Source organism: Rhinoraja longicauda, chromosome 7 (assembly GCF_053455715.1).
Source record: "Rhinoraja longicauda isolate Sanriku21f chromosome 7, sRhiLon1.1, whole genome shotgun sequence".
Taxonomy (NCBI): Eukaryota; Metazoa; Chordata; class Chondrichthyes; order Rajiformes; family Arhynchobatidae; genus Rhinoraja; species Rhinoraja longicauda.
Window position 1 is genome coordinate 23,293,759 of NC_135959.1, and position 27,498 is coordinate 23,321,256.

The window sequence follows — 27,498 nt, forward strand, 5'->3', positions numbered from 1 at the left end:
GAACATTGGAAGCAGTTCAATGGAGATTCACCAGGTTAATTGTGAAGATGAGAGGGTTGTCTTATCATGAAAGGTTAGACTGTTTAGTCTGCATTCCTTGGATTTTAGAAGAATGACAGGTGACATTATTGAAACTTAAGGTCCAAAGAGGACTTAACAGGGTAAGTGTTGAGGTGTTTTCACTAGTGGGAGAGTCAAGGACAATGGGGCGGAGCTGCAAAAAAAAAGTGCTGGTCTTTTAAAATTGAGGTGCATCGGATTTTCTCTCAAGGGAAGTAAACCTCTGGAATTCTCTGCTGTTGAAGATGGCGGAGGTGAGATCATTAGATATAATTAAGGTGGAGGGAGCTAAATAATTGAAAGATTGTGGAATTGAGGGTTATGGGGAACTGACGAGGATGAGGAGTGGAGGCCAGCAGAATCAGCCATGATCATATTGAATGATAGAGCAGGCGTGATGGGCCAAATTACCTATAGCTGCTCCTATTTTCATTTCTTATATACTGGAGTAAAGCAGATAAATGGGCCATTCTCTAATCCATCAAGATCTCAACATTGACATTTGTAACACGTTCTGCTGAGCAGGCAGCAAGCACATCTGCCAGAAGTCAGTGAGCTCCATCTCTACCCCAAAGGCAAATCAGAACCATCACAGAACTATTACTTCTGGTCAATCTAAATGCCACAACATCAATGTGCCAAATCCATTACTTCCACTCTGGTGAAATCCATTATCTTCACTGCTACTTTATCAAGCATCTCGAGGGAGAAGTTGGACAGGTTAGGACTTTATTCCTTGGAGCGCCGGAGGATGAGGGGAGATCTTATATTGGTGTATAAGATCATGAGGGGAATAGAATGGGTAAACAATTTTTTACCCAAAATAGGGGAAATCAAAAACAAGAGGACATAGGTTTAAGGTGAGAAGGGAAAGGTTTAATGGAAACCTGAAGGGCAACTCTTTCACACAGAATGCGTTGGGTATATGGAATGAGCTGGGTATATGGAATGAGCTGCCAGAGGAGGTAGTTGAGGCAGATACTATAACAACATTTTAAAAACATTTGGATAGGTACATGGATAGGAAAGGTTGGAGTGATAGGAGCCAAATGTGGGTAGGTAGGACTAGTGTAGATAGATCATCTTGTCGCCATGGGAAAGTTGGGCCAAAGGGCTTGTTTCTGTACTGTATGACTCTATGGCTCAGTGAGAATTTAGAATTATTATTTCATAAGTTAGAAAGCAAGATCAGAAGCTAATTAATCTGCACACTTTTGCAGCTTGCAATCTGTTTGTCCCACAAATGCAAATGTTGGTTCCATTAATATACCACAATGTAAAGCACTGAAGTCTGATAAAAATTCAAATTATGCAGAAATTTGTAATTAAAGAACAGCAGGCAACCAATTAGATCTTTCAAAAGTAATGACTTATATGCTACTCATAAATTAATTTAAAATGACACACAAAAAGGGTTTGTAAACATCTCATTCATGAGTATGTCTGATAAATTTTCATAAACTGTTGCAACAGACAAGATTACAGAAGATCAGGTTACAATTCACGCACAAAAAAAAACATTGCGGTGTAAGGAAACCCATTCAACAACCAATTATATCAGCATATCTCAGTGAATGGAAATTGGCATCCAAATATCAGTGATCCTTTCCAAGATAAATAGCCACAGCATCTATTTCTGCTGCTTCACCAAAGTAACATTTGCAAGGGGGATGGAATTTACAGAATATTTAAACTTGCACCACAGTTCCTAGTCTCCCGTGATATGAATAGGAGGTCATTGGAGAAAATCAACAGAGAGAAAGGCAGACAGCTTGACCATCTCCCTCATTAACCACTTCCTACCACCAGTCCCAATCCAACCCCTGCCGAATCCCAAGGGCACACATAGCTTGGAATTGAAACAAATTTGGAAAAAATGACATTGCATAGATCATATACATCCTAGTTTATACACTGTTAAAATGAGACCTCCTCAGAGGCAATGAAGCTGCAAGCTTTCCTCTGCACTGTGGAAAGAGAGGCTCAGAAACATTGCTGTAAGTAATCTGACCAGTAGTTCCACATTCACCTGGGAACCACTTCCAAAATAGAGAATGGAGACAATGACAAGTGACCTCGTAACCTCTGGCAGGGGAAGAACTGAGCACTAAGGAAAAGGTTAATGTGGCTCCTAGCTGAGTGAGGTTTCGATTGCATTGCACTAATGTCTGGAAGACGAAGAAGCGGTCACTTACTAGAATTCGGGTCAGAATTCCCATCGGCCTCGGTCCTCTTGTCTGGGGAAGCCTGCTCGTAGAACTCGTCCTGCGGCTGAACCAGAGGGAGAGGGTGTGAGATCAGCGGGCCACCATTTACCGGCTCATGGTCTCCTAGACCACTATCACTGCAGCTTTCCTGGGAGCCATCGGGGAGGTGAAATGTAACGCGCCTCTGAGACTAGAAAGAAGAGCAAAGACATGGGCGTTAATGCTCTTCTTTGCTTCATTCCCACCCCCACATTCGGACATACTATCCTGACTTACTCCTTTGCCCCACTCACCCCAGAAGAAAGGGCAACTTACTATTTATTCTCTTCTATAACAAGCAATCATTTAGGAGAAAAAAGACATTTACAAAGAAACCTACAGGTATGTTTAGATATATAATCATGGCTTCTTAATTAAAGGGAATTCCATTGGTAGAATTTTCAACTCTAAATCCATTTCTGGCCATGTAACCCTTACACATGAACCATATCTCAAAACACTGAGTGCTGGAGGAACTCAACAGGTCAGGCAGCATCTGTGGAGGGAAAGGACAGATGACGCTTCAGGTCGCAACCTTTCTAAGGGTCCGGATCGGAAAGATTGCTTGCCCATTCCCTCCACGGATGCTGCCTACCTGCTGAGTTCCTCCAGCTCTTTGTGTTTTGTTCAAGATCCCAGCATCAGCAGTTCCCTGTGTCTATAAGTGCCATAGGGTCAGTCATTCGGGCATGAAAACAGGACTTTCAGTGACACAAATCCTACACTAATTCCATTTTATGCTCCCCACATTCCCATCAACTCATTCCAGATTATTCAATTCACCCACACTCTAAGGGCAATTCACAGTGGCCAATTGATCCAACAAGTAGATTTATTCACAAAATGCTGGAGTAACTCAGCAGGTCAGGCAGTATCTCGGGAGAGAAGGAATGGGTGACGTTTCGGGTCGAGACCCTTCTTCAGACAAGTAGCATGTCTTTGAGATGCAGGGGGCGGGGGGTGGGGAGGAGAGCTCAGGGAGAACATACAAAATCCACACAGACAGCATTCGAGGCCAGAATTGAACCTGGGTCTCAGGGACTGTGAGACCGTAACACTACAACCTGTGCCACTATGCCCTCCTGAATGAGGATTAAATTTCATTCTTGTCAGCCAACAAGAACAAGACATAATGGCAGCTGCAAATCACATTGTGTCTTGGGAATCCATGTTTAGCCATTTAAAAAAACCTGCAGTTCAGTACAAATTGTGGAGATGTTGGCTAATGGGGAAATTATTGTTTGGAAACTTGACATTGTGGAAGCTTGTGGAATTCTTTGCCACAGAAGGCTGGAGATGCCAAGTCAATTGATATGTTTAAGGCAGAGATAGATAGATTATTTATTAGTACTGGTGTCAGAGGTTATGGGGAGAAGGCAGTGGAATAGGGTTAGGAGGGAGAGATAGATCAGCCATGATTGAATGGCGGAGTAGACATGATGGGCTGAAAGGCCAAATTCTGTCTCTGTCACTTATGATCTTATGACATTTGAAGTTGGTTTCACTGTGTCCCTAATTAAGCTCCCCCAGCCCCAGTTACTGGACTAAATCCTATGAGTGGATGGTATCAAGTTGATGTATCTTTTGCCTTTCGAGGGCTACATTTCCACACAAAGGTCTAGCTGACATTTCAGCACTGAGTGAGTATAGTGCCAGCTTTATTACTGCCTCTTGGATGAGGTATTTAGCAGAGGCACTGTCTGTTCACTCGAGTGAATGGTGAATGATCTTGTGGTTCTATTTCAAGGAGGAGATCTCCCTAATGTCCTAGTTAATATTTCTTTCTACCAACCAACAATCCTAAACCAGATCCCCAGGCTGAAATCATAAATAAAGAAAAAAGGTCATGCTGAAAAAACTCAGCAGGTCACGCACAATTTCTGGAAAGAACTTCAGAACTGCAACAAATCCAATTCTGAAACATTAACTCCGTTTCACTTTGCACAGAAGTGGCTGTGCACAAATTGGCTGCCTTGTTTTCTCCACAAACTATTTTTTTCCAATGCATTTATGCTGTGGTAAAGTACAATGAAATGCTCTGAGGTTACGGAGGATGTGGTGAAAATGCACCTCTTTTTTGTGACACAACATTATCTGTAGCAGCTTAAGTGCACAAAAAACATCCCATCCGGCTAAACACCCCACAGAAAGCTAGAGTTCATTTGAAGCAAGCAATGTGGAAAGCAAATGGATTGTTGTTTTCTATTCTAAAGTGGTCGTAATGTAAAAGTAGTAAAGTCTTGTTAGACTGCGCAGAGCAGTGGGAGACCACATCTAAAGTATTATGGAGACACAGTTCCTGTCGAAGTGAAGAGGAAAACTTTTCCAAAGTCCTCGTGCCTTGAAGAGACTTTGTAGTGGAGCAGTAAAATGTAGACCCAAGAGACTGCAGTCTGGAGCAAAAAATAAACTGCTTGAAGAAATCAGCAGGTTGAACAGTATCTAAGCACAGTACATTGAGAAATGTAAACATTTTAGGAAAGTCCTGATGCAGCTCCCAACCTGAAACATTGATAATTATTTTTCCTCCGCAGATGCTGATCGCCCCAATGTATTCCTCCAGCAACTTGTTTTATTTTTGCTCTGAAGTGTAATGTGCAGTTTTGATCAAATTTCGGGAGGGACATGTTTGCATAAGAGCAGTTCAGAAAAGGTTCACTGGGTTCATTGCTGGAATGAAGGGGTTTTCCTTCTTTGATGGACAATTGAGTGAATTGAGCTGCTATCCACTAACATTTCAAGGAATAAGCGGTGATCTTCTTGAAAGGTACATGATTCTGGGGAAGTTCAACAGGTTAGATGTAGAGCATGTTTCCCTTGCTGGGTGAATCTAAAATCTGGGGGCATATTCTTTGACTAAGGGTCCACCCATTTAAGACAGAGGATGAATTTCCCCTCTCAAAGGCTGTGCAACTTTGGAAATCTTCAGTTTACATCGCTGTGTAGATCAGGTCATCCAGTATATTCAAGGCTAAAGGAGACAGACTTTTAGACAGCAGCGGAGTGAAGACCTTTAGGCTCAGACATAATAGTGAAGCCAAGACAAATATTCAAATATTAAATCAGCCATGATCAATTCATTGGTTTAGCAAGCATGAGAGGACTGATGGTCTACTCCCATTCTAATTTTGGATTAATTTCAGAGCAAATGCATTTTCCTGGAACTGACCTACTGAACAAAAACCGCCTTGTCAACTCCCGTACATCCATTCACTTATGACATGAACAACAACAATAGGCACTTTTAACACAGCAGAACATTCAAATGCTCTTCACAGGAGTGGAATCAAACAACTTGAAAACGTGTCACAGGAGGAGATGTTTTAAAAAAAAAGGTGATCAGAAACTTGATCAAAGAATGACTTTTTTCAGATCACCATGGCAGAGATGGAGAAAGATGGAGAGAAAGAGAGGTGTTTGCAGATCTGACTGATCTAGCTCTTACAGCTTTGTCCATTTTTTTTGACTGGGCTCTCACTTGAGATGCTGGGCATTGTAAGCATTAGACTACAAATTTTAAAGGAGAATTAATTATGTTTAAATCAATTGTAGCACAATTGTAGAACAATTAACCACATTAACAATGAACTACATAGCCCTTTATTGTTATTATTACACTATTATTGTTTGTTTTTTGTATGTGTATGTGTGTGCATGTATATGTATATATATACATATGTGTGTGTGTGTATATATATATATATATATATATATATATATGTGTGAGTATGTGTATTTATACACACAGTGAACCTTTTTTCTCGTTTATTATTGTTTACTGTACTATGTTTACATATTCTGTTATGCTGCTGCAAGTAAGAATTTCATTGTTCTATCTGGGACATATGACAATAAAACCCTCTTGACTCATGTGTAACAGACAGTTATAATATAGAGAATGCATTTGGTTCACAAATATACTTCAGGGAAATTAAATTGGACATCGTTAACCAGATGGTATACCTATCAATTATAACTAGCACAAATCAGGAGCATGTGAATTTCATTAATTTAAAACATACCATCCAGAAGTGTGGAATTGACGACGACAATTAAAAAATTGTGATAAACTCATTTTCAGCTGCTTTATTCAAATCTCACCTAGTTACCACATTTAAATGAACTCTGTAAAATTTGTTAAAACTCCAATGGAATTCTAAAACTCTCTGTGCTTGTTGATTGCATATTGCATGTTTGGTAAAATGTAAATGATTTTGATTTGAGTGTAAAGGGTTATAGATTATCGGAGTTCTCTACCTAAGGGACATCTGAAGATTGAGTCATTGAATATATTTGTGGCTTGGACGGATTCTTAGACTGTGAAGATGTCAAAGGTGATGGGGAGAAAATAGATCCGAGACCAAGTTCAGATCAGCCGCAATTATATTGAATGGTAGGCGTATCCTGTTTTTGTTTCTTAACTTTAGCTGAAAACTTCACTTCACATTTGTAATTTGAACCCAAGAAACATGCCTCACATGCATTATTATTATTATTTATTTTCCTTCAACAGAGCTCATTTTCACCACTCTGTGTTGCATTTGCTAGTGTTCACGGGTATTCTATATTTACAATGGTAAAGACACATTTACAATGTATTGCTTCCTTTTATTTTTACTGTAGCATATATATCGCACCACTTTCTATATATTAATAACATAAAATAATTTGACGAGCAGAGAATTTCCTTTTATCTAATGTGAAAGAAATTAAAACTGCAAGGCAAATGCTGGCACTTTCTTTAACTTTCATCACTCTTTACTGCTTTCTGCAGAATGATCAGCTTCCCTCCTGTGCCTCTCTGCTAATAAGCTGCAAATCGAAAATGTGACATGATTTCACGACACCCTTTCCAACTTGGAAATCCATTACAAAGGATCAATCACTCAGGAGCAATGCTGTGACATATCCACAAATAAAGCACACCAACGTCTCTACTTTCTCAGAAGACTGAAGATGTTTGGCATGTCTCCAATGACTCTTACCTACCTCAACACAGGCGCCATAGAAAGCATCCTATCTGGATGCTCATAGCTTGGTTTGGCAACAGCTCTGTCCAAGACTGTAAGAAGTTAGAGAAACTTGTAGATGCCACCCCATTCATCAAACAAAACCAGTCTTCCCCCATCAACTCCATCTACACCACGCTACCCAGAGAAAGCAGCTAACATAATCAAGGACCATTTTCACATGGATCATTCTCCCTTCTCCCCTCTGCTGTCAAAAGAAAATACAAAAGTTTGAAAGCGCACACTTCCATATTCAGGGCCAACTTCTTCCCCATTGTTATCAGACTACTTAACAGTGTTGCTAAAGTGTAAGCCCAATCTCCCAGTCTATCTCATCGCATTTTTTGGATTTTTCTTATCTGCACTTTCTCTATAACTGTAACACTCTGGTTTAGAATCCTCTGCCTAGGGGATACGTCTGTGTTTGTTTGTTAGTTTGTTAGTTTGTTCTGGTGAAGGTGCTGTACACAAGGCAGCCAGCCAGTCGCTTGTCTTTTTCTTTTGTTTTTCACTTTTAATAGCACACCTGTGTGATGTGCATTGACATATGGTAACTAAATGAGTCTAGTTTAGTTTAGAGATACAGTCGGCCCACTGAGTCCGCACACCGGCCAGTGATCCCCGTGCACTCACACCGCCCTACACACACTAGGGACAATTTACAATTTTACCAAGCCAATTAACCTACAAACCTGTACATCAGGAAACCGAAGATCTCTGAGAAAATCCACGCAGGTGACGGGGTGAACATACAATCTCCATACAGACAGCACCCATAGTCAGGATCGAACCCGGGTCTCTGGCGTTGTATGGGCTGTAAGGCAGCAACTCTGCCACTGCACCACCGTGCTGCACTGTCAAAATCATTTTTATCCTATGGTAATCTCGTTAAGGCAGTGTCTTGAGATCAGATTCCACAACCGTGTGCATAATTCTCTACAACCTATAAATATATAAAGAATTGATATGTCTTCACTTAAGAATTTCAGTCGTTAACAATTCCTATATTCACAGCTTTAGGTATACAATGTGAGCATTCTTCCAAGTAAAGATTTCTGGTTCTAGATGGGCAATTGAATGTTTGTGGTGCTGGGATTATGGTGGATGCCCTAGTGTTTATAGAACGTCTCCCAGAAGATGTTCACTCTGCAGATGATCCTGGGATTGTGGTAACATTAGAAGGTACTCCAGGGATGTAGCAAGAATACGAACTTGACTGGCAATTGATTTATATTATCCACTGATAGTGATCTGAAGTCAAGAACAAGTAGAATTTCTACTGAGGAATATTGGCCCCCTCACTTCAATGACTGGAAATCCAGAGACGTATAAATGATTCTAAACATCTGATGAGATTATTGGTTGGATAGCTATTAATTTAATATTTCCCTCAGTGAATTGCAAAGCTGATGCTGGCAATTTGGCTCACTGCAAATTGTGAAGAGTTTGTTGGTTCCAAACTCAAAAGTTCTAGTTGGGCTAAAAAAAAAAGACATGAAGTGCCTCAGTGGTAACTTAGTGGGTCAGGCAGCATCTCTGGAGTACAAGGATAGGTGATGTTTTGGATCGTGATCCTTCTCCCTGTGTCTACATAGTACTACATACCACTCCCCTTACCCACTCCAATCTCACCTCCTCTGAATGTGCAGCCATTTGCTCTGTAGACATCAGTAAGAATCATTGGAGGCATGCTGAATTTCCTTATAGATCACATGCAAGCAGATGTGTGGTTTAAATTGGCATGCTGGTCATTAGAGACATGGTGAGCCAAAGGGCATGTTCCTGCATTGTACTGATCAATGTTTCATTAGACCACCGTGCATGTAACAGGCTGAACCTGCAGTGCATGCAAATTGCAAATAGATACATTTCCCAAGTATTTCTGGCACCAGATGGAATATAGAAGAATAAAAGTTGGATTCTTGATAGAGTGGATGTGGAGAGGATGTTTCCTTTTATGGACAATCTTGAACATGGGTCACTGTTTTAAAATAAGGGGTCACACATTTAAGAGGAGATGAAGCACATGTTGTGTCTCAGAGGATCATTAGTCTTTGGAACTCTCTCTCAAAGGGTGGTAGTAGATTATTTGAACAATTTTAAGGCAGTGGGAGATAAGTTGTTGATAAGCAGTGGCAGTGAGTGATTACAATGGATAGAAATGATTGTAGAGTTGAAGTTATAATCAGACCAACTATGATCTTATTGAAAGGCAGAACACGCTTAAGGCTGCTGCTACAACTTATTCACAAGTTCCGATATTTGAATGATTACCACATTTGTTTGCCAGAGTTTCTGTGCCATTTCCATCAGAATTACAGCAAGGCTAGAAATACTTGGAGGTTCATCCTTTATTATACCTAATAGTTAAAGTTTTGCTTTAATTCAACATAAAACTGTGCAGAATGCAGATGGGACCACATCTGGAGGACTGTATGCAGTTTCTTTCTCTAGGACAGGATATTTTTGCTTTAGAAACAGTATGGCAAAGGGAATCTGGAGATTGTAGCGACCATAGAGATTAGTCCTGGGAGTCGAACCCTCAGATTGGCCAGCAAGGTCACGTGTGAGTGCGACCGTAGGGATTGGTCCAGGGAGTTGAGCCCGCTGATTGGACAGTGTCGTCACGTGTGGTTTTGGCGCCCAAAACCAGTTAGTTAGGAGACTTCTTCGAAGTGAACAGTTAGAATTAATGGTTGTCTGTAATCTCGTTCGTTATACATTGTAATCGAATGTTGCTATCGCAATAAACTTCTTCAACAAAGAACGAGCCTCCAGACTCGCCATAAGATCAAGTTGATGCAGGATGTAAGATTGTGTGGGCTCGATCTACACTAAGGTTGGCAACTGTCCCGTATTAGCCGGGACATCCCATATTTTGGGCTAAATTGGTTTGTCCCGTACGGGACCGCCCTCGTTCCGTATTAGGCCCGCGGGCCGCTGTCGGCCAGGACAGTGTAGGCTAACAGAGTGTGTTCGGGGAGCGGGACCGAGCGTGCTCGCCTAACGGAGGTTGCTTAGCAACCCGCCTCCCGGCTCGGGCAGCCGCCGTTGGTGGAGCGGGAGCACGTGGCCGCTGGCTGGGTGAGGTCACATGGGGCGCCGGGCAGTGATGTCACCTTGTCCCGTATTTGGGAGTGAGATAGTTTGCACACCTAATCTACACTCTTTGTGGTTGAGACAAGCGAGGGCTTGTGACATGGTGGATCCTATGTAAATGTTTTCCCTGAAGGAAAATCTAGAACTAGTGGGCAAAATCGCAGGTTAGGACAATGGATATTTTCCAATTTATTACATCTATCAGAGGCCTATTGATATTTGAAATTACAGAATATATTCAGAGCTGAGGTCGAAGGATTTTGTATGTCGGGGAATTGAGTGTTATGGGGATCAGTTATGTAAATCCATTGATCAGATCAACCATCATCCCATTGAAGAGCAATGCTGACTCTGTTGTCTTGTCCTGCTTCTATTTCATATATACATCTGGAAAGAATGTGAGCTTGCAGTTGATTTTTCCCCATTAGTTTAAAGGCATTGTGGTTCTGAAATCAGACATTTTCCAAGCTGTAAGCACAAATCAATTGGTTATTTGTGCTGCAATGCCTGAATGAGTCCTATTTTGGTGAAGGAAGGGAAGTTGGCAGTCACTCAGCATATTCCTTGCTTGGAGAGGCAGTGGGAACCTGACCAGAGAGGCTGGTGGCTTAAGGAATGTGTTTTGTTTTCTGAATTCCTTCCTTAGAAAGCAATAACATTGCAGCGTGATAACGAAGCAGCAGTTGGTGAGAATTTAAAACAAAATGCTGGAGCTATTTTCCAACAAGGGAAGTCATTGTTCCATTCATTAGTGGCTGACTGCTTTGACACTAATGAATCAGTCTCATTATGGGCGCCTTCAGTTTCACTTCACAAAATTGCTAAGCCTTGCTGGAATGTTATGGAATAAATTGGAAGTAGGATTCCACCAGCAAACTTTATCGCCTTTTTTATTTCTCTTCTGCCAAAGTCAAGTTGCATGTATCAAATTATTGTCATTTGGAGATTCACACCTTCCCTTCATGTGTAATGTTTGCACTTCAACTAACTTGTTAAAAATTCCAGCCTTGTTCTAAACTGATGCAAAGTGCGGGATGAAGCAGAGATTGGGTGTGCAAACAGCAATGTGAGGGAAACAGGGCATTCAAGGCAAATCTTTACAAGCAAAGGTTTTCCTTACTTATTCCACATGCAGATAATGTCTCAATATCTGACATGTGCCATGTTTCATAACAAAGAAGGTGCTTGGTCTTTTTGGGTCATTGGTTGCCCTTACAATGCCCCCTGAAGCTTGTAAAGCAACAGGAATCTCTGCCTCAGAAGGCAGTGGAGGCCAATTCTCTGAATGCATTCAAAAGAGAGCTAGATAGAGCTCTTAAGGTTAGCGGAGTATGGGGAGAAGGCAGGAACGGGGAACTGATTGAGAATGATCAGCCATGATCACATTGAATGGCGGTGCTGGCTCGAAGGGCCGGATGGCCTCCTCCTGCACCTATTGTCTATTGTCTATTGAATCCAGGTTTGTATATCAACAAATGCTGTATTAGTTTCCCTTTAGGTCCAATATGTGATTGAGAGTCAATGTGAGTGTGATAACGGTTATACCCAGTGAACAAGGCTGTTGTCATTCCGCAGTGTGGCATAGGCTGCCTTGGATCATGATATAGTTGAGAAACAGGGCGAAAGAAGAATAAAAACAGAAGATGTTGTAAATACTCACCAGGTCAGGCAGCAGGGTGAATGGAACACAATGCTTGGGGAAGTGGTGAAAACACATACAATAACAACATTTAAGAGATATTTAGAAATTTAATTTTGAATGAGTATGCAGGTGACAGAGTGTTATAGACCCTATGCAGGCAAATGTGTATTTTAAATTGGTATCATTGGCATCAAAGACATGATGGGCTGAAGGGCCAGTTCTATGTTCCATATTTCATGGGAAACGATCTCTCCTGTTCATTGAAAGGGCAACCACATTTGGTCAGGTATTACACATCACAGTTTTCCTGACCAGAGACCTGGGCGGCCAGCAGTGGATGATATTGCCCCATCGGGCTCCATGAGAAGCCCACCAGAGACAAGTGATGCCAGGGAGAGGAGATGGAAGATACTATCACTGATCTAAAGTAATGTCAGGACTGGAAACTCGGACTGCTGTATTTATTACTTGGTTTATTATTGTCATATGTACTGGGATACAGTGAAAAATGTAGTTTGTGTGCTATCCATACATGAGTGTAATGAAGCCATATGCACGTACAACAGGCAGTGCAATGAGAAAAATACCACCATGCAGAATATACGGTACGGTACGATAAAACTTTATTCATCCCCGGAGAGAAATTGGTCTGCCCCTGATCTCCCACTATATCTTCAGCTTGGCGAATGTGCAAAGAAACAGGCGAAGGGGAGTTAACCTGTTTACATGGGACCTTTGAGTAAACACCTCACCATGCTCCACATTTCCGGCTGGATGCCAACAGAATTTTAGGAACATTATAAATCACTTGGAACAGTGCCACAGGGTGGTTGTGAATGAAATATTTAACGCCTCAATCGCAGCTCTCTGATTTCATGAGCGTGATGTTCAGCTCGTGTCACAGTTTGACTCTAATGGTTTACTGGTAACATCCCCAGTGTTATAGAACAGTGTTTTACCTCACCATAGCTTTCCCACCAGTGATCTGATAGCTTGCGTTATTGGATAGAGCTGGAAACACTACTACTTGTACAGGATAGAATTCACCGTGGACCACGATATGAGCAATGTAAACAAAACCTCCAGACTTCTGTATGTTCATTAATATAACTTGTTCAGATAGCAATAAGTGCAATGGTGAATTAAAAAAAGCAGAATGTTGCAAAGATTGTAGTGCAAACTGAAGTAGTATAAAAAGAATAAAAATGGAATAACCAAATGAGGTAAAGTTAAGAGTAAGAATATATGGCAGCACTTTGGGAAGGGGGATTGAAAGAGACAATTGGTTCAGGAGTCTCATAGCGATGGTGAAACAATAGCAATGGCAATGGAAATCTGAGATTTCAGACTACTGTATCTTCTTCCAGAAGGTAGAGGAGAGAAAATGAGATGGCCAGGATGCCCTTTTCTTTAAACCAGTATCTGCAGTTCCTGGTTTCTACATTGGTGTTGAGCATCTTGTTCAGCATGGATGAGTTGGGCCAAATGCCCCGTTTCTGTGCTGTATAACTCTGTGACTCTATGGCAGGGATTAAATTGGTTTCTGGTGAACAATAGTACAGAGAATCGAAATCATTTTTGATGGAAAGGTGCAGGACGTTGTTTACACTGAAGATAGACACAAAATGTTGGAGTAACTCAGCGGGACAGGCAGCATCTCTGGGGAGAAGGACTGTTTCAGCTGCCCTACCCACTGAGGTTACAGAAATGCTGACAACTTTATCCAGTTCACAGGGATTAGCTGATCTAATTCCAATTAATATCATTCATTCAAGGCAAGTATTGTTTCACTAAAGGTCCTGTCTTTAGTCGACAAATGGAAAAAGACTCATTAACATCTATTCACAACAAATTGCACTCATTGATGCTGACTGTTCTATATAATCAACAATGTCCTGAATCACCCAGGATATTGAATCCCAAGAATCAAACAGACTGCTCTCTAGTTTAACAGCAAAATTCAACACAGTAACTGATAAGACACACAAATATTATTGATTACATATCGAATGTGTTGATGGGGATGTGTTTTAAAAAAATTCTAAACATGTTACTAAGATGCAGAAACCACCTCATTGAGCCTCAGTGGTAGGAAACAGATGAAAATGTACTCCATTCTACTGCAAATCCAGCAAACATTCAGAAGTAGCAGGATCTTTATTTTCCAATAACTCTCACTGAGTGTAACGTCTCATTGATTTACTGCCATAATGCATTCAGAAACCTGGTTGAAACAGCAGTGGGAAAGGTCCTTTTCAAAATTCCTGATCAATCATTTCATTAAATGGTAAACCTCCACCTCTCTCACACCAAGTGTAATCATCCTAACAAGTCACCGTTACATTTTATTGAAGCATTTACCTTCCTGTTTCCTTGGTAGGATTGGCACAATACAAAACAATGTATTCTCATTCTAAATACTGAAATACCCTTCCCCATTCCCCAGATTGCTAATAAACTCTGGTATTTCTTTGTAAACCAACTTTGCCCATGTTAGCCCTGATCCCATTTTTTTCAAGTGGTTCCAAACTGCAGCTGCAGTGTTAGTACACTGTTTCATTCTTTTAAACTCACACGCAAGATCAGAATGGACAAACAATCACAAGTTAGGCTTACGTGAAGGAAGCCTTGAGACCACTGATCAAAATATTGATATACACTTCCAGCTTCAGGCCAGAGCTTCTGCTGATTACACAAAATAACAAGATTTCTCAGCCATTTCACAAATAACTACTTGCTGAATAAAAAGAAACATCACAACCACAAAGCTAAATTAAAGTTGATGGAAGCCCCTCAAATCTTGCCCAACAATCCATATTCAAGTTATAAAGTAATAGCATGGAAATAGGCTCTTCATCATATCATATCCATGCTGACCAAGCTAACTTATCTGAACTAGTCCCATTTGACTGTGTTTAGCCAATATTTCTCTCAATATTTCCTATCCGTTAACCTGTCCAAATATCCTTTAAATGTTGCAATTGTACCCACCTCTTTCACATCCTCTCACAGCTTGTTTCACATTTTCCCACCACACTCGGTGTAAAAAAGTAGCTCCTCTGATTTTATAACCTCTATAATTCACCTCACCTCCTGCGTTCAGGTAAAGTCCGATTTTATGAAGTTTCTCCAAGAGTATTGGGTCATACAGCGTGGAAACAGGCCCTTCGGCCCAACTTGCCCAAAACCAGTCAATGTGTCTCAGCTACACTAGTCCCACCTGCCCAAATTCATAAGGTCATAAGTGCTAAGAGCAGCATTAGGCCATTCCGTCCATCAAGTCTATTCCGTCATTCAATCATGGCTGATCTATCTCTCCTTCCCAATCCCACTCTCCTGCCTTCTCCCCATAACCCCTGGCACCCGAACTAATCAAGGATCTATCTGCTCTGCCTTAAAAATATCCATAGACGGCCTTCACAACATACTGTGGCAAAGAATTCCACAGATTCACCACCCTCCGAATCATGAAATTCCTCCTCATCTCCTTCCTAAAGAAACATCCTTTAATTCTGAGGCTATGACCTTAGTCCTATTCCCACTAGTGGAAACATCCCCTCCACATCCACTCTATCCATTCCTTTAGCGCATATGAGCCAAGCAGTTGGCCCACAGCCCTCCAAACCTGTCCTGTCCATGTACCTGTATCACTGTTTCTTAAATGTTGGGATAGGCCCTGCCTCAACTACCTCCTCAGGCAGCTGATTCCATACACTCACCACCCTTTGTGTGAAAAAATTAACCCTCAAATTCTTATTAAATCTTTTCCCCTTCACCTTAAATCTATGTCCTCTGGTCCTTGATTCACATACTCTGAGCAAGAGACTCTGTGCATCGACCCAATCTATTCCTCTCATGATTTTATATACACCTCTATAAGATCATCTCTCATCCTCCTGCAACCCAAGGAATAGAGTCCCAGTCTACTCAACCTCTCCCGTTAGCTCAGACCCTCGTAAATCTTCTCTGTACCCTTTCCAGCTTGACAACATCTTTCCCATAACATGGTGCCCAGAATTGAATGCAATACTCTAAATGTGGCCTCACCGACGCCTTATGCAACTGCAACCATTTCCCTATAACTATCCTGATTGATGCCGAGTGTGAATATTTTCTGCATCCATTCCAGCTTAATGACATCAGGCCTTTAAAAGGGCTAAAAGGGCTACGTAATATTCCAAGTGAGCTCTCACCATTATTCTGTACAGATGTATATGACTCATGCTCATGTCATGTATATGACATATGTATATGCTTGTGCTCAATTGGCAGATATGACACATAGGTCATGGAACAAAGTATCAGGAGGATGACTCGTGACTCAATGGGCAGATAACATGGGACTGCAATGACTTTAACCTTGTACTCTGCCGACTATTGCTGAATGTTCCATTGGGGTTGGTAATTAATCCCAAATGGTCATTCTTCTCAAGTACCTACGTAGATGATAATGTTGTTGGCATAATGTTTGGCTGTGAAGGAATTGCCTGGAAGTACATCAGCGATCGAGAGTGCTAATTGTGCAACATAGCACCAGCTGTGTTCTGAGGTTCCATTGACTTTGAATCAAATTAAAAGTTTTCGAAGAGGAATGCAATATCACTACATATCGTTTCTCAATCAAAGTATTCAAGTTCAAATCTAAGCCCGCCACCGCTTCATTCAATAACTCCACATATGTAAGGATTGCTGAATAGGGATCAAAAACAAGAATTCATGGCTGCCATCCTCACATCCTAACGAAGGGCACTGGGGCCAATTAAGAGTCTGGTGGCTTTACTCCTGGTGAGAAAAGTAACAGCACATAGCAGGAGCTGAACTGGAAACGAAGCACTAGGCGCTAATGTACCCTCAACCGCTAAACCATCCAGGGAGCTTGACGAGCAACCTGCCTTCTAAATGTACAGGGAACATAATCCACATCTATTTTTATTTTCTGTAGCAGGCACTGAGCTACATGGAAAACGTCCAATGGACTTTGTCCCTTGTGACTGATGGACCTGTTGAAAAACAGGAATTTGGCTTAATTGGTTGGTGGGGTCTGGTAAATGTACGTGCTGTGCATGTCAGCCAAAATCAACTTAAAATAGGTAGCACAATAGATTATTCCAGCATGAGCTTTGGCGCTTAATATCCTGTGTCTCACTGACCATTTGTTGTCCTGGTCAGGGTAGATGAAAAGAGGCTGCATTATAAGAAATAAATATTGTTGTAATTTAATTCTTCTTATCCCCTCAAGTGCTGATTTATTAACATTTGCCTCCATTCCTTTCTCTTTCACATCAGGATTTGTCAGCATATTGGTTAAATTACTGGATTAGTGCTGAACAAACTGAATTTATGATCCAGTGAATTCCACCAAATCGGGAATAGAAAAAGGTAGCTGCATGAACAGTGGTTCTCCAGTTGCTGAATTTGTGCTAAAAAAAACCCTGATTGGTTCACTCATGGACAATAGACAATAGACAATAGGTGCAGGAGGAGGCCATTCGGCCCTTCGAGCCAGCACCGCCATTCACTGTGATCATGGCTGATCACCCACAATCAGTACCCCATTCCTGCCCGCTCCCCATACCCCTTGATTCTGCTATCATTAAGAGCTCTATCTAACTCTCTCTTGAAAGCATCCAGAGAAATGGCCTCTACTGCCTTCTGAGGCAGAGAATTCCACAGATTTACAACTCTCTGAGTGAAAACGTTTTTCCTCATCTCCGTTCTAAATGGCCTACCCCATATTCTTAAACTGTGGGCACTGGTTCTGGACTCTCCCAACATTGGGAACATGTTTCCTGCCTCTAGAGTGTCCAATCCCTTAATAATGTTATATGTTTCAATAAGATCCCCTCTCATCCTTCTAAATTCCAGTGCATACAAGCCTAATCTCTCCTAATCTAAATTCCAGTGCATACAAGCCTAGTCTTTCAACATATGACAGTCCCGCCATTCCGGGAATTAAGCTAGTGAACCTACGCTGCACTCCCTCAATAGCAAGAATGTCCTACCTCAAATTTGGAGACCAAAACTGCACACAGGTGCGGTCTCACTAGGGCCCTGTACAACTGCAGAAGTTGTCATGCCTGACAAGGCAGGAAATCTTCCATCCTTTACTACTCTGACCCACATATCATTCCAACATCGTGATTGACTCTGAACAGTGATTTTAAATGGCCCTGCACTGGATGGATCAGGTGCAGTTTTGGACGAACACTAAATGTTAGATAACCTGAAATCTAAAAAAAAAATATTCAAAGCAATAAATCAAAATCATACCTATCCTGTTTCCCTTAAACGACTCGTGGCTTTCAACTCAACCTTTCTCTGTGGCATTGAGTGACTTGGTCTAACCAGTCTGTGGCAAAGGAAGCTTTTGATTCCCCCATTAATATTACACAGAAATAAATGAGGCTGAAGTAGCGCTTTTCCCCAAAAGCTGTTCCATTGGTGAAGTGGGCGTTGAGTTGCAATCACTATGATAAGGATGCAAGCAGATTGAGGAATAGAAGTTCCTCCAAATACCAACATGGCAATCATCAAATGAAGAGGGAAAATTAAGTAAAGGAAATGACAAAGATTTAAACAAAGAGTCAGGAAAATAAATAGAACTGCAGATGCTGGAAATCTGCAATAAAACTGGGAAATGGTCAAAATGCTCAGCAGGTTTGACGACACCTGGAATGAGAATGTGTGTTAACATTCAGGACTATGACCCTTCATCAGTTCTGAAGAAGTTCTTTGATCTGAAACGTTAACTTAGTTTCTCTTTCCACAGTTGTTGCCCGACCTGCTGAGTGATTCTCACATATCCTACTTTTATTCCTGCGATTAAAGTTTTGGCTATAAAATGCAGAGCGATTAAGGTATTTTCCCCTTCTTTCACATAACCAACGGGTTAAACATTTGAGGAGAGCTTCCTCAGCTCAGCCTTCTTTCCTTTCACTCTTCCACACCACACAACCAGGCATCCCCGAAAGCCACTATAGAGGGTCCAGGCACTAAGCCTTACTTGTGCATTCTTAGAACTTTCATACTTCCTTGCTCAATTATGAAGTTGAATAAACCACTGGCTTTCCATCAATTTGGATCAAGTTATACCCTGGCCTAAAAGCATGATTAATCCACTTGATATTAACAGATTAGCATCTGTATTGAAATAACAGAAAATGAATCTGAAGCAAGTGTTTCATGTGTTAACACCTTGGGTTCGCTTGTAGCAACTTCCAGCAGATTGCAGTCAACGTTTGGAACAGTGCTACATCTGGTTGGTGTCAACTCAACTCTAAATAAACCCTGCAAATCACTGACAGTTACGCTCCAATTCTGATGAAACTGCTGTTGTGGGCATCTGTTATATGCACAACATTCACTCACAAGAGTTGACGCTGGAACGCGATGTTGTTGCTGGTAAAGCTTCATGTGTTTGATTTGCTCCTTTATGCAAACTGTTAACAGTTAACTTGCTGCCTGGGTACAGTGGCTTCCAACTTAAGCTGGTCAAACTGCCATACTTGGATGGTCAGTCAGCCATGACTGGCAAAATCACCAGCTTTGTTCACATTCACCTCCCCTGCCTTTTGAGCTGACTTCATCTGCACTTTTGATTTAAATTCACAAATGAAACAGAGAAAAAAGAACATTTTGGTTCAATCGGGGAATCAAAGAAAATAAAACTGTGTGCCTGCTGTGTGAGTTCATTGACTTGCTTTCTTTCCATTGCCCCCTACGCCCACCCACCTTTTTTGTTAAGAAGACATTTGTAACATACGTAAAGAGGTGCTGAGCAGTGGGAGGAAGGCATCACGGGTCCACTTGGCAGATGTGAATTCAGCTGTATAGCCCGTTGGCATCTACAGGAGTTAATCATCAATAAATGATGCCGCTAGTAATGCGAGGTTTATTTAAATTGGGTCTTAATGTGCTGCATTTATGGTAGCTAACAGGAGCTGAATTACTGCTTCTTTTTGCCTACAGTGATTTAGATTCTGTTTACCACAACAAATGTCGTATTAATGATGGAAAAATGTATCCTCCAACACAAATGAAGATCTCGGCAAAGCAGTCTGTAATAGATTGAGCATCAAACTGTGACTGTTCATTAGTGGAGATGGTATCTTCTTGCTCGTAAGACCCAGGTTCAATCCTGACCTTGGATGCTGTCTGTGTGGGGTTTGCACATTCTCCCTGTGACCACGCGGGTTTCCCCTGGATGCTCCAGTTCCCTGCCACATCCTAATGGTGAGTAGGTCAGTAAGTTATTTGGCCATTGTAAATTGCCCTGAGTGTATTGATGAGCGATAGATTCTGGTAAGAATTGAGTAGAATGTGGGATTAGAGTAAATGGGTGATTGATAGTCTGTGCAGACTCAATGGGCTGAAGGATCTGTGTCCAAGCTGATCTATCTACGAATCCAAATAAATTTGGGCGGCATGGTGGTGTAGCAGTAGAGCTACTGCCTTACAGTGCCAAAGACACAGGTCGATCCTGACTATAGGTGCTTGTCTGTATGGCGTTTGTACATTCTCCCCGTGGCCTGCATGGGTTTTCTCAGAGATCTTCAGTTTCCTCTCACACTCCAAAGATGTACAGGTTTGTAGGTTAATTGGCTTGGTATAAATGTAAAAGGAAAATTGTCCCTGGTGTGTGTGGGATAGTGTTAATGTGTGGGGATCGCTGGTCGGTGCGGATTCAGTGGGCTGAAGGGCCTGTTTCCGTGCTGTATCTCTAAACTAAACTAAAGGAGCAAAACTAGATCACACAGATTCAAGTCCATCTCACCATTTCATAAGATCAAGGCTGAACATATTATAACCTCAACTCCATCTTCCTGTTGCCTGGGATAACATTTCAATATCTTGTTTGCCGAGAATCTCTCTACCTCGGTCTTAAAAAGACTCAAAGCATCTGCTTCCACTGCTCTGTCTTATGTTTTAAACAGCGATCTATAGTTTACAATTTCCCCATAAGAGGAAATCTCCTCTCTGCATTCATCCTGTCAAGACTTTCCATGATCTCATATGTTTCCATTAAATCCTCTCTTCAAATTTGTAATGGATACAAGCCAACTCTGTCCACCCTACCTGATAAGGCAACCTGCCCATTAGATATTAGCCTATTAAATATATTATGTAGTGCTTCCAAAACATTAACCTTATCCTTTAATTAAGGAGATGCACACCATACACAATACTGCAGGTAAGGTTTCAGCAAAGGCCTCTATAACTAAAGCATAACCTCACCAATTTTGAATTTAATTCCTTTCGCAATAAATTATAATCTTCTGTTAGCTTTCTTAATTACTGACTGTACTTGTTGTTCCAGTCTGAAGATGCTGATTAATGCAAAAATCCAAATTCTAATAGAAAATTCCGTATGATTTAGTCGCTCTACTAATTTACGGCAAGATAGGGAGAAACTACTTTTCAGTCAATGGAATAAACATGTAATTGTTTCAATATATTTCACATATATTCGTTGACTCGAGGGCCTGAGCTATAGGGAAAGGTTGAGCAGACAAGGATTTTATTCTTTAAAGCGCAGGAGGGTGAGGGGTGACCTTATATAGAGGTGTACAAAATCATGGGAGGTATAGATATGGTAAATGCACAGTCATTTGTCCAGAGTAGGGGAATCGAGAACCAGAGGACATAGGTTTAAGGTGAGGGGGGAATGATTTAATGGGAACCTGAGGGGTAACTTTTTTACAAAAAAGATAGTGGGTGTCTGGAAGGAGCTACCAGAGAATGTCGTTAAGCCAGGTACTATTGCAATGTTTAAGAAACATTTAGACAGCTATGTAGATAGGATAGGTTTAGAGGGATATGGACCAAACACAGGGAGATGGGACTGGTGTAGATGGGGCATGTTGATCGGTGTAGGCAAGTTGAGCTGAAGGTCTGTTTCCACAATGTATGACTCTCTAATTCCCCTGCTCTTCTTTGTTCCAGACTAATGCACCTCACCTTTAGTCCACACTAGACCTAGCCTTTCCTGCATTGGTGCAAAACCCTCTTCTCCCCCACTCCCCCCCTCCCTCCCTCCCCCTCCTCCCTACCCCCTCCCTCCCTCTCTCCCTCCCCCTCCCTCCCCCACTCCCCCCTCCCTCCCCCCCTCCCTACCCCTCCCTCGCTCCCCCGCTCCCCCCCTCCCCCTCCTCCTCCCACCCTCCACCCCCTTCCATCCCCCTTCCATCCCCCCTTCCCCTCCCCCTACCCCTCCCACTCCACCCCCCTCAAAGATATAGCACCGCATGTGATTTTGGCTGCAATTTTCTTTCATTCTAGTCCAAAACACTCATCTCATCATTTACTTATTTACATGACATGTTCTTTCCTACTTTTTATGCAGGTTAATTGAATGCAGCCATCCAGTGCAAACAGTTGTTGTGCATGCTCCCCCCTCTCCAACTTTGCATTTACAATAAGTCTGTGAATGAATTACCACTGCCTGTGTAGAACTCCTGACTAGGGATTTGTAGCAAATGACGAAAAAATATATAATTCTTTATTCCATAGAGAAATCGTTCTATTTCAGCTTGAGAGATTACAATAGTCTTAATTTAACGGTATACCCAAGGGTAGACTTCCCTTTCTCTCTGTTCTTCAATGCCATGAGCTGAACATCCATGATTATCCTGGGAGTTAATCCTCTCAGGATCCAGTGACTGAACAGGTTACTTTTCCTCGACAACAGTACCTTTGCGGCTGAAAGATCTTAATCTAAAGTAAAACTGCCACAAACAGTAGACACTAGTTTCTGCTTTGATCCAGATTTCACCATGCTGCTTCCGTTCTGGAGCATTGTAGGGGAATTTGGATCATCTTATGCTGGCGGGGAGTGCCTGGTGTTGCTCTTTCCAGTTGAGCACCATATTGGGATGCTTGGCAGGTAAGTGAATTACATGCTGTCATCCTTTGGGCCAGACCACCTCTCCCCATTCAAACCTCCTGCAATGCAATTATCAGTTTCAATTTAATTTATTGTCACGTGTACCGAGGTACAGTGCAAAGCTTTTTGTTGCATGCTAACCAGTCAGCAGAAAGAAAAAACGCAATTACAATCAATCCATTTAGAGTGTATAGATACAAGATAAGGGAATAACGTTTAGTGCAAGGTAAAGCCAGCAAAGTCCGGGCAAGGATAGTTTGAGGGACATCAGAGGTAGATAGTAGTTCACATTGCAAATTGCACATGGAAAATTTAATCCTAGTCACCTCCAGGGAAATAATCCAAATAGCTAAGTATGTATGAAGTGGAGGTTTGACATTTCAATTTCTGACCAATATCTCCCACTGCACACCCACTGAAACAATGACTTTTAGTGGCATCAAGTCCATGGGTAGTGAACAAAGAACGAGGAAACTAGGCAACGTGTGTCAGTCACTGAGTATGAGAAGAGTAAACATTTTAATGCATGTAAGCATTTTATTTGCAAGGATATCCGTTTTCTTCCAATCTGAATATCAAAATGAATACATTTAACTAAAGGGACAAATCAAGCTGGATTCCATTTCCACTTGTGATAAATCAGATAGAGTTGTTTAAGGCAGAGATAGATAGATTCTTGATCAGTACGGGTGTCAGAGTTTATAGGGAGAAGGCAGAAGAATGGCGTTAGGAGGGAAAGATAGAACAGCCATGATGTAGACTTGATGGGCCGAATGGCCTAATTCTACTCCTATTCCTTATGACCTTATAACAGAGAGAAAAAGGTAATGCAATACATAAGAACACTTAATGCTCCTTTAAAAATATAGCACTCAAATATTATCACACAAGATTTCACCTGAACGGAACAAAACAGCACAAGAACAGGCCCTTCATCCTATCATGTTGTCAATTTTAATTAATCTTATCTGCCTGAACATAGTCTAAATCCGTCCATTCCCTGACTGTTCATGTGTCTGTCTAAATGTCTTTTAAGCGTTATGCACAGAACTACAATCAAGCAAATTGTTTGTCATGTGTGGACTCAATGGGCTGAAAGGCCTCCTTCCACATTGTGAAAATCTGATACTGAGCCTCATGAGGAGAAATTATGAGGGGTAAACAAAACCTTGATTAGTGTGCTAACTTTTAAGGGAGTTATTTAAAGGTAGAAAGATTTAGAGAGATAATTCCACAGCTCAAGAGGTACTCAACTGAGGTCTTGACCATTAATAGTGGGTAGGATTAAACTGGGGAGTGGGCTAGCTGGGAGAATTTGAAGAAACACAAGGGACTGCAGATGCTGGAATCTTGAGCAAAAAAAACCTAATTGCTGAAAGAAATCAGTTTGTCAGGTGGCATCTGTGATTGGAAATGGATAGTTGATATTTCTAATTGAGACCTTTAATCTGGACATGATTGAATTGGAGAAGCACAATGTTTTGCTTCAGTTGATATTTGGGATTGGTGCAGACAACTCCAACACATCTCCCAAATTTGTTCCTGCTTCTATGCATTGAAAGCATATGTAGGAAAGAATAGTTCCTGAACTCTTCTCTGAAATAAATTATTTTTACTGCAATGGAATTTGATTTCAGAATTCGAGTCTACACGAATTATACAGAAGGATTTTCATTTAACACTTCAAATAAGGGCGGTTCCTACCGCAGAAAAATTGTGTCACTTAATTGGCTGAGTCCTTCAAAAATTATGCACAGCTAATAGATTTTCAAAAGATTGTGAAGCATTTCGCTCTTCCGCATCATAAAATCCCGGTGTTGACAATAAACCTCATGTTGGCAGCTTTGTCTCACTGCTATTCCAATGGAGATCAGCAGCAGAGATGGAACCTAGGATCTCGTATGGGTTATAGCTAACACCAGACAAGCACACAGCCACTGAGGCATGAATAGAGCCCTGAAGCACTTAGTTTTCAAGTGGATTGAAATTGTGCTGGGAGGTCTTTATAACTGAAGCATTTCTACTGTATTTTAATTGAATCAAGGTATTAACTAACCCTTTTTGGGAATAGGGCAAAGTTTCAACCTCAGATTTCAGAGTTTTTTTAATATTAAAATGAAATCTCTGAGGATCGGCCACATTGACAAAGTGGTAGAGTTGCTGCCTTACAGCGCCGGAGATCCGGGTTCGATCCCGACTACGGGTGCTGTCTGTACGGAGATTGTACGATCTTCTCATGACCGCGTGGGTTTTCTTCGAGATCTTCGGTTTCCTCCCACACTCCAAAGACGTACAGGTATGTAGGTTAATTGTCTTGGTGTAAGTGTAAATTGTCCCTAGTGTGTGTAGGATAGCGTTAATGTGCGGGGATCGCTGGTCGGTGCGGACCCGGTGGGTCGAAGGGCCTGTTTCCGCGCTGTACCTTTAAAATAAACTAAACTAATCAAACTTGGTTTCAAAATCCTGGGTGATGCAGAATAAGTCCAACCTATCCCAAGGTTATGAACAGCACAAACCCAAAAGTTAAATCAAATGACTGCCAGCAGACCAAATGCACTGCAGTCTGAGCAGCTGATTTGGTCCCTTCCCTGACATCATGTGGTGGATTACAGCTGCCAGATCTGTGAGATGCAAGAACATCGGAAAACTAATACAGCGTAAAATTGCTCTGTGGCCCACAGTTACCATCTGACAGCTCTGCTGAGTCAGCTCCAGTACACAATCCAGAGTTCCAACCTCACCCTGTGTTTTTTATGACCAGCTAAATGATTCAAGCTCCGCAATCAGGCAACCCAAATACTAGAGGACAACCTCCCATTGCTAGAGAGAGACATATTTGTTACATTATTCCCAGCTATGGGAGGAGGAGGCAGGCAATATGGTGATGCTAGTCACTTGCTTAATGATGCCTGATATGACTACTCTCAATGTGAGGCCAAACACCGGCGTTGTGGGGGCTTTGACAAGTTTCCCAATTTATGGAGACTAATGGAATGTTTTTCTGTTGAACTTTATTATTCCTTCTCCCACACTGTGCTGAAGTGATTTGGTGACTCACCACCCAGCGGACATATCCTGACTTACAAATGCCTTCACTAAAAGCCGCAAAATAGTGTGAGGCTGCTTCAGCCCAAACAATGCCAAAGAGCAATGAAGACTTGGTGCTACTCACTGGATCCCAGTGCATTCGTGTTCAGCTAATTGAGTGAGGGATGATTGTTTAGTTTAGTTTTAGAGATACACTGAGAAAACATCCTTCAGCCCACCTAGTCCGCACCGACTAACAATCACCCGTATACTAGTTCTATCCTACACACAAGGGACAATTTACAGCAGCCAATTGTAGTCCAGCGGTACGAACATTGACTTCTCCAACTTTAGATAGTTCCTCTGTCCCTCTCTTCCACTCCCCCTTCCCAGTTCTCCCTCTATCTTCCTGTCTCCACCTATATCCTTTCTTTGTCCCGCCCCCCTGACATCAGTATGAAGAAGGGTCTCGACCTGAAACGTCACCCATTCCTTCTCTCCCGAGATGCTGCCTGACCTGCTGAGTTACTCCAGCATTTTGTGAATAAATACCTTCGATTTGTACCAGCATCTGCAGTTATTTTTTTACACTTTAACCTATAAACCTGCACATCTTCGGAATGTGGGAGGAAACTGGAGCACCATGAGAGAGATTCTTGATTAGTATAATGTCAGGGGTTATGGGTAGGAGAATGGGGTTGAGAGGGAAAGATAGATCAGCCATGATTGAATGGTGGAGTAGACTTGATGGGCCGAATGGCCTAATTCGGCTCCAATAACTTATGAACTTATGAAAACCCACATGGTTACAGGGAGAACGTACAAGCTCCATACAGACAGATGGTCAGGATTGGACCTGGGTCCCTGGCTCTGTCAGGCAGCAACCCCACTGCAGTGCCACTGTGCTCTTGTTAAACCCATTGTACAACTAAAGTTCTGTTATGTGATTTTGTCTTATTGCTTCCAATGAACTAAAACGTGGAAAATTCTACTCAATGTTTACATGTTACTATATTTTAGCTATAGTTTATTAATTTGAGGAAAAATCTCCCTCCACCAAGCAGAACTTTGTACAATTCCCCACCAGCATCATTGTGGGGCAGCCTTGTGAGGATAAAGTGGCCTGTATAGTCACTGGCTCAGCCTACTATCCCTCAAAGTCCCTTCCTTTCCCTGGCCTGTGCAGGGAGGTGGATAAATGGGGACACAAGGAACTTCAGATGCTGGTTGGCAAAAAAGGCACAAAATGTAGGAGTAACTCGGTGTGTCATGCAGCATTTCTGGAAGACATAGAGAGACAATGTTTGGGTCCTGAACCAAAACATTGCCTATCCATGTTTTCCAGAGATGCTGCCTGACCCACTGAGTTACACCAGCATTTTGTGTCTTATTTTTTGATGGATAAATGGAACTAGAAAGCAAATCAGCCCTGACTGGACTGAAGGGAAAGACTAGCTCAAGGGGCTGAATGAAGGCCATTTGTTCTATGCCACACTTTGATGCTTTAAAAAAAGTATCAAAAACACATTAACT

At 41.7% G+C, this 27,498-nt stretch overlaps 1 protein-coding gene across 6 annotated transcripts in view; it reads right to left on the reverse strand.

Annotated features, from left to right (window-relative positions):
• pcdh9 (protocadherin 9) overlaps positions 1–27,498 on the reverse strand; it is a 697,317-nt gene that overhangs the window by 263,051 nt on the left and 406,768 nt on the right. For 3 of the 6 annotated variants that reach the window (XM_078402259.1, XM_078402257.1, XM_078402258.1), the window contains exon 2: positions 2,256–2,331. In XM_078402259.1, the coding sequence (XP_078258385.1) occupies positions 2,256–2,331 (76 nt within the window). Of the gene's footprint in view, positions 1–2,255; positions 2,458–27,498 lie in introns of all 6 variants that reach the window. The other 3 variants (XM_078402256.1, XM_078402254.1, XM_078402255.1) reach the window with 1 other exon arrangement.